The following is a 12,892-nucleotide window of genomic DNA, read 5'->3' on the forward strand; positions in this document are numbered from 1 at the left end:
AACAGAAGCTCAACCGAACCTGTTTGATGCATGAGAACAAACCTCATTGGTTCTTGCTGAGGCTCAAACGTGATGCGTAACCCGAGAACAAACCTCATTGGTTCTTGCTGAGGCTCAAACGTGCTGCGTAACACGAGAATGAACCTCATTGGTTCTTGCAGAAGCTCAAGCGTGATGCGTAACACGAGAATGAACCTCATTGGTTCTTGCTGAGGCTCAAACGTGCTGCGTAACACGAGAATGAACCTCATTGGTTCTTACAGAAGCTCAAACGTGATGCGTAACACGTGATGCGTAACACGAGAACATGAGAATAAAAACCTAAATTCAATCTTAAGAATCATATCAAGCGATTGTGTCTCTTCAGAAAATTTGGAGTAAACCGCTCAATTCATATGGATTTTAAGCATCAAACAAAGTGTTAGTTGCGTTGCTGTCAATGGAGGGATAGAAATCGCTCAGATTTCATTAAAAAAATCTTCATTTGTGTTCCAAAGATGAATAAAAGTCTTATGAGTTTGGAACGACATGAGGGTGAATAATTAATGACTGAACTTTCATGTTTGGGTGAACTATCCCTCTATCATAGCAAATATAGTTTTAAAACATTTCTAAAATAAATCTACAAAAGAACTGTGAGGTTGTGAGCTGCAGGTTACCTTGGATAAAAGGCTTTAGATTACTGACAAATTATTAATATTTCACGTTCCTCTCAGTAACTACAAAGATTGCAATGCTTATGGCTGTTACATTTACACTGATAGTGCCAACAGAGACTAATGGGACATTACATCCAGGTGTTTGTGAGAGAGAAAGGGCGAGAGAGATGTGGTTACGCTGCTCATCCCATGACTGAAGGACAGATCCTACAGGAGCCGCTGCGTCTGCGGCCGATACACGCTAAACCTACGGCACAGTCCAGTGAGGCTTGAACTCAGGAAATCTCAGGATTACAGAGGTGAATGTGAACCAGAGGGAACAACTCAACTGGGACGGCAGCCAGTATTTCATCTATCTTTACCACCACAGGAAGCAGGGGAACGTGGAAAAGATCCTGATAAAATCAGAGCTGAAAAGAGGCGAGATAACGTGGCAATGCCAGGAGGTCTGTGGTTGGTGTGATCACAGAAAGCACCGTTACGCCAAACTACCAGAAACAAATCAACAACAGTCCGAGTCAGACGTACAAACAAAAACATCTACAAGCAGAACACAAAACATGAGCATTTTTGGAGTACTTTTGTACATGCTGAGGCTGTGAAAAAATCCTCACATTAAAATTCCTTCATGGCAAATTTGGATTTGTTTGTCTTGTTGCCCAGAAAAACTATGGTACAATTATTAACTAAAGTTAAATTTAACAAAGATTATGTTTTATCAACCTGACCCTGTACAGTAGGAAAGCACCAGGGAATCGCAAGGATTGACGGCTCCCATATTTATGTCATAATATATCCTAAAATATACAATGTTAGGGAGTTACTTTTAAAAGTAATGCATTACAATATTGCACTACTTTCTAAAAAAAAGTAACTAACTAATTGAAGGTAATGCGTTATGATACTTTTGCGTTATTTGTTCTCACCTGGGCTGGGCTTGCTTGTTTGTGTTTCAATAACAACAAAACAAAAGCTCATTTATTGTGCAAATGTAAAGGTCCTTTCACAGCAAACGTGAAATGAATAAGCCTCATGCTGAAGGAAATGCGAATTCACGTCTGTACAGTAGAGGTCAATAAATGAGAAAACAAAATAACTTGTGTTATTTATTTGAAAAAGTAACTCAGATATTTTGTTGTGAATTTAAAAGTAATGCATTATTTTGCTCGTTATACTTTTTATCTGAAAAGTAATCTGATTACGTAACTCAAATTACTTGTATTGAGTTCCCCCCTCCCCAGCACTTATACAGAAACAGGTAAACTTCACTCCTGCCACAAACAGATATATGCAATATGTGACGACCACGTGCACACGCCACACCGAAAACAAGCAAAACTGGAGACGACGCCACACACCACATATTCCCAGAGACAATACTCACATCACTGCTGTGTGAAAAAGCTTTGGCATTGGGGTAAGGAATTCCTGCTTTACTGTTTTGTCTAACCATCACTAGTTTCTCACAAAATATAGTGCAACAGCACTTTATGACAATGGAAGGTAAGACGCTTTTAAACCAATAAATATTTTCAGTGAATGCGCAAGACTTCTGATACTTTAGCTGCTATTGGTAAATAACTAGACAATTAAGAAAGTGCAGTAATCTTTGTATACTGTATAATTATGATAATACATTAAAATTATATGGTAAGAAATGCAGTATTATGAAGCATAACAAGTTGTTTTGTCCAGATGAAATAACTGAAGCAGATGACAACATTCATTGCTTAAAAATAAGGTGATTTTTTTTTTCTTGCAAATGTGACTTCATAATTGTGATTTTATAGAAATGTTTTATTCAAAATAAAATCGTTTTAATTTCACTTAGAAATTGATAGTAAATTTCACAAATAATTGCAAAAGAAATGGCAAGTGGCACATTAAATTGAACATTAAATATTGAAGTAGAAAGACTGAAAGAGTATTTTCTTGACAAATTTCCAATAATCTAAATTTTGTCATATTTCCAACTGTGCCTATTTTATTTTATTTTATTTTTTTATTATTTTTTTTGCTTTGCATGTATGGGTAGCTGACAAGCGAGTGTTTTAAAGACGCTTGTTGACTTGTACTGGAGAGATCTCTTTTACAATAATCAAATTTTTCCATATTTCCAACTGTGCCTATTTTATTTATTTATTTATTTATTTATTTATTTATATTTATTTTATTTTATTTTATTTTATTTTATTTTATTTTATTTTATTTTATTTTATTTTTTATCTTATTTAATTTAATTTAATTTTGTTATTGTTATTTTATTTTATTTTATTAATCGCTTGTATAGCTGACAAGCGAGTGTTTTAGATGTAAGCAGCTTGTTGACTTGTACTGGAGAGATGTGTGGAATCGTTCACCAATTATCAGTAATTTTCACAGCAGATCTCAGCCGGAGGTTTTGTAGCACGCATGAAGAGTTCAGTCCGTCAGCTTTAGAGCGAATAACCGCCTCTTCACGCAAAACAAACATGCAATCCATCACCAATAATTTTTTTTTTGTTATTTTATTTTACAGCCAAAGCAGATTGTTTACTAATTTATATTCTGTAGCAAATAAAATGATGTATTCCTACATATTGGTCATTAACCAAGAAGGTTTATGTGTCCACTGACTCCTCAAACAGTGAAAGGGAATGTGCTTCGACTGTGGCTGGTGCGACGGATTAGATTCTATGAGGAGAGATAATCCTATTAGCGAGGGGTCTTATTGTAGGGAGAGAGACACGCGGTAAATATTATGGATGATGTATATGTGCTGTACATGATCCTGCGGTGTGTTTGTACTGTTCACACTGTCGGGATCACAAGGTCGCTGAAGGTGAAGCACATGTATGGATCTGCGGGAGTTTAGGAATGTGTATAATCTTTCCAGGACCCGAGGGGTCCCACTGTCCTGACCAGTCGAGACTGATAAACCCTGCCAACATGTGTGGTGATGCAGCCAACAATGGCCTTGGATTGAGAGATCCACAGTGCCCTTGGAAAGGCTGTGTTGTCTGTGCTATGAAAATACTGGGAGAGAGAGAGAGAGAGAGAGGTGATATGCAGAGTTCAAACTCACCATAAATTACAGTTCTCTTTGTACGTTGCTCCTGAGTGAAACCTTTGGCCATTCCTTTCACAAGAACCTGAAATCAACAAACAACCATGATTATGAATTAATCTGCAGGTGATACGAGGAAGAACAGTGGCTAACTACTACACACATACTATACATTTGGATTAAAACAGTTACATTTTTACATTTCATGCATTTGGCAGATGCTTTTATTCAAAGCGCCTTTCATTGCATTTCAAGGCACACATTTACATTCTCCTCAGTTCTTGCTTTCCCTGGGAATCGAACCCATGGCCTTTAGCGTTGCAAGCGCCAACGCTCTACTGTTTGAGCTACAGGAAAGCTTCAAGAAAGATCTTTCTTTCATTTATGTCTGATGTAGACCTCAGTGCCCGGCAGAGGAATGTTTCCTTGGCTTTCCCAGAGACTCTGCTGTCGTCATGCCTTGACGAGTTTAATCAGAGGTTTCCACATTGCCTGTCTGGAAGTGGGCAGGCCATCTTTCCTCTTCTCCTAATACACCAAGTACAACTACAAACTACAGTAAGTAAGTATACACTTAAGAGGAGCGTGTGCATATGCCGGACGGCAGTGGCGTAGGTTTGATTTTGAAATTGGTGGGGACGGGGACATCAATATAAATATATTTTAAGTTTTAATCGAAATTATTGCTAAGGATATATCAGTGTCACTGGATATTGGTAGGGACACGTCCCTAGCATCCCTACTAAATTCTACGCCCCTGCCGGACGGCTACATCCAACTATCACCTTTTGACACAGACACACGCATACAATCTCAATGCTAGTAAGCAAGGCCTTAACCATGTCTTGAATGTTGGCAGGGGTCTTTTATTTAAAGGAATTAACTGATTAAAGGATGGAAAGAGGTTTAAAGGAATAAAGAAAAGGAAATAAGAATTGTAGTTGTGAATTAGCCCTAATAAATGTCAAAAATAATAATATTTAAACACATTTTTTTATTTTTTTAAAGTATGCTCACATTCACTCTTATTTTGTGTGTCTAATATGTCGCAAACGCAAAACGTGTCTTGTTTCGTCACATTAAGTTATAAATGACATGAATCAAGTAAATGATAGCATATTTTCAATTCAAAATGGCAAGATTTGATTAAAGTTGAGTAGTTTGCATCACTGGATATTACTGTCAGTCATTAACATTTCTATTGTGAAACTGTTTTCAGAGACACTTTTAGTCAAAGCCAAAAGTTAGCAAAAGAAAAAGCGTAACGTCGCACAACTCTGAACGAAAGTCAATGACGTCAATGCTGTAATGTGATTGGTTATCAAGGCACACGTGAGCCATTACACTTTCTCCAATGGTAGAGCCACAGACCCTCGTATATCCCAATAATAAGACCATCTCTGGTTTAGCTACTCACATCTTACCATACACACTTCCCGTGTTAATACGCTTTAATACACTTGTCCCTCTCAATGTCTATAGTGGTTACAACCCTGTCTTGAAGTGAAGTGTGTGATTTCTGCACCATTAGCAGCACAAAATAGAGTTACATAACAACAAACATTGAAAGATGGGAGGAGGGCTTGAAACTTCTGTGGAAACCGTAGACGGGGTTAAGAAGTCATTAGGTAAATCATGGCCACGCTGAACGAATTCGTCCCTTTGATTTAGTTAAATCGTTGTCTGGGAACAAATTAATAAGTCATATGAACGAATTCTTAATTCATGTCCACAATAGCTAGCTTTCCCCATAACAATTGATCTAAAATGAGTAAAACACGGGCAGAGAATTCATAAATCGTGGCCGAGAATTCATAACTCATGAATCACAAATATTACATGCATGTTTTACCAGAGCCAAATTTTTCAGAGGGCCCTCACAAAAGTGTGACACGTGACATTTCCTGTTCGCTTCCTTTAACGGCAAAGTTCAGGAAGACACTAGGGAAGAGTTTGGGACTGTGTGTTCTTGTAGGATGTTTATGTTCTTATTATTCATTTTAAAATTCTGCGGTCCACACACAAATTGCAAACATTACACACACAAAAAAAAAAAAAAAAAATCACTTACGTTTATTTTTTGTTCATCTGTAAAATTACAGGTAGACGTTTTTTAAATGTTTAAAAGATTTAAAAGGTCACGCTTTAGCCCTAAGTTCTTCAAAGAATAGGAAGCATGAACTATCAGATGTTAATTTAACTGTAAATGAAAGTGGCTTTCCAGAGAAAACATTTACTGAGATTCAGCAACACTCGCAGTCTGAGTAATGCTGAGCTGTGATCCGTGAAGTCATACCTGCCCTATAGACATGTCACATGACTGTTGCTCCTTTGGCAAACACACATACCTGTTGTGATCCCTCCCTTCCCTCCTCGTACATTACAGGCATTCTTTCTGCTGACCTCCATTCAACTGCTCCCTGCCTTCCGCTCCCCGTCCTGCTCTTTTCATGGGAATGCCACTGTTCTCTTCCCATCATTAGGTTCATGACTGAATATTTAACACCTCAGTGGCACTACTCTACCACAGTGAGGACCATGAAGCAAGAACGGCAGGAAAACATTAACAAGGAAGAATGTGGACTAGGTTTTCCATGATGTTTCTAGACACTATAACTAACCTTTTCTTAACGGCGTAGACTTCAAACATTGGCTGGGGGCCAACATTTTTCTCTTTGCATACCGATGGATTTGATCTGTGACTAATGCCCAACCACATATCCTTTCTATAGGAGAACATGATTGTATGTCTTTTGTCATGGAGGAAACTAAAACATTATTGGACTTTTAAATAAAATTATGAAAAGTATCACAAGTAGTCTGTGTGACTCACACACCGTATTTCAAATCTTCAGGATACGATATGATAGCTTTGTTTGAGGAACATACTTCTAAATCTTGATATTGGCCCGAGATATGCTCACGAGAGAAGCAGCATGAACATGATGAACAAATCAAAACTCTTCAATGAATCAATACATCTAGTTCACAGAAGTGGTGTGAATGTTTTGCTCATGAATTCGAGTTCTAGTTCTATTAAAATCGCTTTCAAAGATAGTCAGTTCAAAGTCAGAAGGACATAGCCAAGAGTGACCTATGACCTGAAACTCGACTTGTGTACGGCCGTTACCGGAAGCCAGTGATTATAGTTTATAAAGTTATAAATATGGATATTTTACTTACAATACTGCTTTGTTTTGCTTCATAAGGCCTTTATTAATACCCTGGAGCCATATGGATTATTTTTATGATGGATGGATGTGCTTTTTTGGATATTAAATCTCAGGTACCATTCACTCCTATTATAAAGCTTGGAAGAGCCAGGATATTTGTTTTAATTAAAATGCTTGTGTGAACTAACCCTTTACATTTTTTTATTAAATTAGGGGAAGTTTTCTTTTACACTGATACTATATAAGTCGTGATTGACAGTTATTAGAAATATGACAAAGACTTTGCTACTATTGGCATCTTCCCAAAGCCTAAATCCGAATTCGGAAAGGCACAGAAAAGGAATAACGCATTCTACAGAGCACCTAAAGGGACACGGTTACATTACAGTAAACAACATCAGATTTCACTTATCATGTGAAGATAAGGAGGGATGACTGGGCGATAGGGAAGATAAGGAGGGATGACTGGGCGATAGGGAAGATAAGGAGGGATGACTGGGAGATAGGAAAGATAAGGAGTGATGACTCACAGGACGATGTCATTGCTTCCTATACAGAGTATGCGTGATTGCGAAATGGAAAGTGAAAGTAAAAAGTGAGTGTGCATTTCAAAAGCGATTTCAATACCCCGCATATTGATAACGGCTCCCTGACGCACGCAAATTATACACTCTAAAAACTGCTGGGTTGTGTTAACCCAATTTTGGGTCAAATATGGTCTCACCCAACGTTGGGTTAAAAATTCAATTTAAAAATGGACAAACCCAGCCGTTGGTTTACATTTTTAATGTAACCAATGCAATTTGTCCATTTTTAAATTGCATTTTTGTCCATTTTTGATTTTGTCCAAAATGCAATTTGTCCATTTTTAAATTGCATTTTTTAACCCAACGTTGGGTGAGACCATATTTGACCCAAAATTGGGTTAACACAACCCAGCAGTTTTTAGAGTGTATATAATATTACCAAACTATAATTATGAGAGAATGCAAAAGCATTGAAATACATATTTTTCCTTCTATCTCATGTTTTTTTCATTCACCATGTCCCTTTAGGGGCTCCGTAGTAAATTCGGCTTCGGGCACATCCCTAGCTCCTACCATGGGAGTAGTAACTGCTATGGGAGAATACTATACTGGAGGCTATACATAGGCGTAAGCAGTCGATAATATGCATATTTCTTTTTGAAGTTTGAAAGTCTCAGTCCCCATTCTTTGTTGCATGGAAAAGCACAAACAGCACAGTCTTCTTTATGTTCTCATTCAACTTACTGGGAGGGTACGGAGGATGTGTTCCCAGGCAGTGGCTCCAGAAGTCAGGACAACAGTCGGACACGGTGCGGTTGCAGAACAGGTCGCAGTAACAGATGGTGTCCAGGTACGGGACAGTGCACTGGTCGTCTCGGCCGGGGCAGCAGCCTCCTCTCCTCTGGCAGTAGGAGCCGAAGGGGTCCCGGATCCCCGTGCGGTGCAGCGGGCCGGCCAGTTCTCTCCTAGTGCGGGACTGAGTCCTCGCCGTCATTCCCTCTTCTGACAGCAGGAGGAGCGCCGCAACGCCGGCCAGCATCAAGAGCTTCAACATTGCTTATCTGCTATAAAGAAATCAATATAGCAAAACATCAGCCATTAGGGTCAACTTGCAAATCAAAATTGAATTCAAAGCAACATTACGCTCCATCACGCTGCAAAAAAACCCCAACAACAACGATATAGATATGATTAGAGCAGAAATAACATTTGAGTGAAAACAGAAATGACAGATACTGGAAACAGAGCTTTAATGGAGTGCGATTCCTAACGGCGATCATTTGTTTTCCACTTTCCTGAAACTCACTGAACTCGAGGCCATGAGCCAACAATCTGCAATATAAACAACACTGATAAACAGACGTTCCTCTTGTTCTTATTTTAATAACGCACTCATCCTGCAAACACAATCACAGCACAGCGGTAGATGAGCACAGACAGAAGTTAGAAAATCATGAGAGATTATTTTCCACTTCTATTGAAACTTCTACTTGAGTTTCTGTGGGTTGATCTATATGTTGAGGTGTGCAGGAAGGGTGCGGTCATGTGACTCAGGCCTCAAGTTACTGTAGACGTCCATCAGTCTTTATTTACTTGCTAAATTGTCCAGGAAAGACTCACAGCAGTGACTACTGCAATGTAAATATTGTCTAACACTAAACTCATTTCCATGCAGAGCACACAGGTCATTGCTCACTAACCGCATTGTCTATATTTGATCTCACTTGAGATATTTTGTCACGTTTATAATATTTGAGCTATGCGTGAACAGATATTTGCAGCACAGTTATCATGTCAACATCCTTGGCACCACCGTGGATCACATACTGAGCAGTGCAGAACAAAAAAAAATGTCTGTGAAAAACAAAAATTAACCAAAACATTACATGATCCACTTGGAGTGTTTACATTTAAACAGAAATCTAGAAATGTGCTTCATATTTGATTCAACATGTTCCAAAGCTGGATGTAATTGCTTATTTATTGTGCCAGAATAATTAATATTTTGCCTTCAAGATGCTAATCCGTTAAGTTACCTGGTTCTCTTTGAAATAATTTTTTGGAGAAATGAGGATTAAACTATAAAAGGCCAATGGTAGCTACTATAACTTTTCACTCTTGCTTAGTCACTTTTAAGTTGTGCTTTGTATGGAAATGTCAGTTTAAGATGGATGTCACTTTAAAAACGAGTGATTTTAAAAGGAAATTGGACCAGTTTATCTTCATAGAAGGGTAACAGTAAGCTGACATGCTGGAAAAATTTTGCTATCAAACTAATGCAGACAAAACTTATCATTGTTACGGAAACAGCAACTTCCTGTAGTCAAAACCAAGGCAGTCGCACACACAGGGTAAGGCTGTCTTATTAAGGCTGTCCTTTAAAAAGAAATTACATCAAATAGCACATTTTCATGTTTATTTTTACACAAAATGGGCCTCATGAGGAATATGCATATGTATATTATACATATTATGGTAACACTTTATTTTACAGTGTCCTTGTTACATATGTTACATGTACTTACCGTAGTAATAACAGTAAATTATGCATAATTACATGCAACGAACCCTCAACCAAATCCTAATCCTACCCTAACCCTATAGTAACATGTAGTTGCTTAATATTACTCAGTACTTAAATATATAATTACACTGTAACAATGACGCCTTAAAAGATAGATAGATAGATAGATAGATAGATAGATAGATAGATAGATAGATAGATAGATAGATAGATAGATAGATAGATAGATAGATAGATAGATAGATAGATAGATAATTATTGGTGCTTAATTATTAAAAATGTCAATGCTGAAAACAGTTTTTGCTGTTTTTTTTTTGTTTTTTTTCAGGATTCTTTAATGATGAAAATGTAAATGAACAGCATTTATTTGAAACAGAAATAATTAGTAATACTATAAATATTACTTAGAATGATTTCTGAAGGATCATGTGACACTGAAGACTGGAGAAATGATGCTGAAAATTCAGTTTTTTTTGATAACAGGAATAAATTAGACTTTTACACTTAATAATATAGAAAACAGTTATTTTAAATTGTAATAATATTTCACAATACTTCAGTTTTTACTGTATTTTTACTCAAATGAATGCAGCCTTGGCGAGCAAAAGAGACTTCTTTAAGAAACAACAAATGGCTTTAGAGTTAAATAGCCTTTTATTTTTTTATTTTTTTTGGGGGGTGTCCTTCCTCCTCTTCCTCCTCATTAAATTGATCAAAAGACTTCACTTTCACTGATCCTCCTGCCTGAGAACAATATCTTGAGATCACACATAATTGCGCTCAAGCTGCCATGTGGTCTGGGGTTAAAAAGAGGAGAGCCTTGACAAAGAAGAGGAGGCGGCGAGCAAATGGCAGAAAAAGCATCATTAATTACCCAATCATCCCACCGGGCACAATGTCCCCCATACAGACAAAGAACAGCCCCGGAAACAAAGTCCACTGCTGTGCAGTTTTCTGCATGACTGTGCCTTTAGCGGACCAGAGCTCAGCCTCAACACTGAAACATATGGCAGCAGTGTCGCAGTGCCATTACTAAGACACTCATTGAGTGAAAGAAATGTTTGACCCCGTTGTCATGGCGATCAGTCCAGTAAACATCAGTAATGATGCTTCTACAGTGATCTGGATACTTCAGCTTTTGAAAGCTGGCTGATGCTCGCCTGTTTCCTCACGACGGGAGTGTAGCGTGTAGAGACGTGTTGACTTTTACATCACAAACAGCCCGTAGGACGATCTGATGTGCAGGCAAACAGTAAAACACAGCTTTACACTGAGAGTCTGCCGTCTGACACGTCCCTTTCATCGAGACTAACATCAGTGCTTTTGATCACACCATTCAACCAATGAGCTGATAAACACAATACAGTATGTTTAGTCATATCTCCAACCTCACATACATGTACAGGTGGTTCAACGCAACAAACAGAGCAGACGAAAAATACAAATACAGGCATTATTACCTCCTCTCAGTCTCGTCTGATGGAAAAATTAAAGCCTGACTAACAAATTTTAAGCTCCATTTAAATAATCAACAGGTTGATATTTAAAGTACACCATTGTGATTGTAGAATGACACGGCATGGACTTTGAGAGCGGGTCAAGAAGCTTTCGCATGCAGGATTAAATAACATTAGATAGCAGACGGAAGAGACTTTCTAGAGGTTTCCATGCATATCAGAGGTGACTCAGGTTCATGAGCTGTCAAAGAGTTCAGCGCTTGAATCAGACGCAACCTACTTATGATTTACATGCATTGTAATACTGAATACAGACACCAGGTGCGCTTTCTTTCGATGGTCCACTTTAGACATTCTGCTAACTATAAGTAACTTTACAACTACATATCAACTTATTCTACTAAACCTAACAGTCTACTAATACTCTAAGAGTTAGTTGACATGTGACAAAGTGTTAGCATTAAATGCAAAAATATATGGTTTTGTACATCAAAAATTATTATTTTATGGCTTTGCAATGTAAGGATCATAATAAAGTAATAAAGTATATAAACATTCAACATGTTTTTTTCTATAATTATAGGCTAGGCTTTCAATGCAACGCTTAATTGGCTTGAAAAAGGTTCAAGACTGATGTAGAATGTTCTAGATTCAATAGCAGTAGAAGTAAAATGAGTAAAAAAAGCTTTACATTTCATAACTTTAACTGCTTTTACTTTAAGAAACGACATCATTGGAACACGTAAAGAGAATAATGAGTGTTGTACTGTAATCGTACTGTAACTACGCACCTGTCTGACACATTAGAAAAGGGAGGGAGGAGGTTACACAGAAAAGCACAGGATTTAAATAGCTGGAGAAACAAAACAAAAAAATCCCCCACCTTGTTTAGTGAAATAAAATCCTTCTTCTGGTTGTATCCAGTGAACAAAATGTGAGCAGGTCTGTTTCAGCTACAGGTCAAAGTAGTGAACACAGTCGCACACACACTCTCTTCAGCCTCCAGTCTGGCCTCTATTCACTCTCTATATAGAGGCAGGACAAGCCCTCCGACCCAACCCTCCTGCTTTTCCCTCCTTCTTTTACTTTCTGTCCCTTTTTCTCCCTCCCTCCCACACACCCAGACACAACACACACACACACAGACTGAGCTACTTCAGGTTAAACACCTTTCCTGGAGGTTTCTGACTGCTTGTGTCACTTATCTTTCCATGCCACACTTTTCCTGTTGGTTAATACATCGCAGATCATTGTGTTATTCGTCTAACACAACACAACCTCTCTTTCTTTATTTCTGTAGCTATACACAAAGCTCATTCATGCCTGAGGTACTTATTTCAATCACCACCTGCTGGTCAGTCGGACAACTACATTTACGATTCAAGCAACTAATTGATGGATTACCTCAAATAAAGTTTTCAGGAGTAAAAATTAAAAATTAAAAAAGTGGGGAAAAAATGATTAACATTAAAAAATATGAACATTGCTCAGAACTGAGGGAATATC

At 37.8% G+C, this 12,892-nt stretch overlaps 1 protein-coding gene across 2 annotated transcripts in view; it reads right to left on the minus strand.

Annotated features, from left to right (window-relative positions):
- The window catches only part of tinagl1 (tubulointerstitial nephritis antigen-like 1), a 29,605-nt gene extending 17,188 nt beyond the window's left edge, over positions 1-12,417 (minus strand). The window contains exons 1-3 of one of the 2 annotated variants that reach the window (XM_084423151.1): positions 12,270-12,417; positions 8,150-8,469; positions 3,724-3,790 (exon numbers count right to left, since the gene is read on the minus strand). In XM_084423151.1, coding sequence (XP_084279277.1) covers positions 3,724-3,790; positions 8,150-8,459 — 377 coding nt within the window. In that variant the 5' untranslated portion in view covers positions 8,460-8,469; positions 12,270-12,417. The remainder of the gene's footprint in view (positions 1-3,723; positions 3,791-8,149; positions 8,470-12,269) is intronic. The other variant, XM_084423152.1, reaches the window with a different exon arrangement.
- Positions 12,418-12,892: the final 475 nt, after the last annotated feature.

This window comes from Rutilus rutilus (genome assembly GCF_951802725.1).
Source record: "Rutilus rutilus genome assembly, chromosome: 11".
Classification (NCBI taxonomy): domain Eukaryota; kingdom Metazoa; phylum Chordata; class Actinopteri; order Cypriniformes; family Leuciscidae; genus Rutilus; species Rutilus rutilus.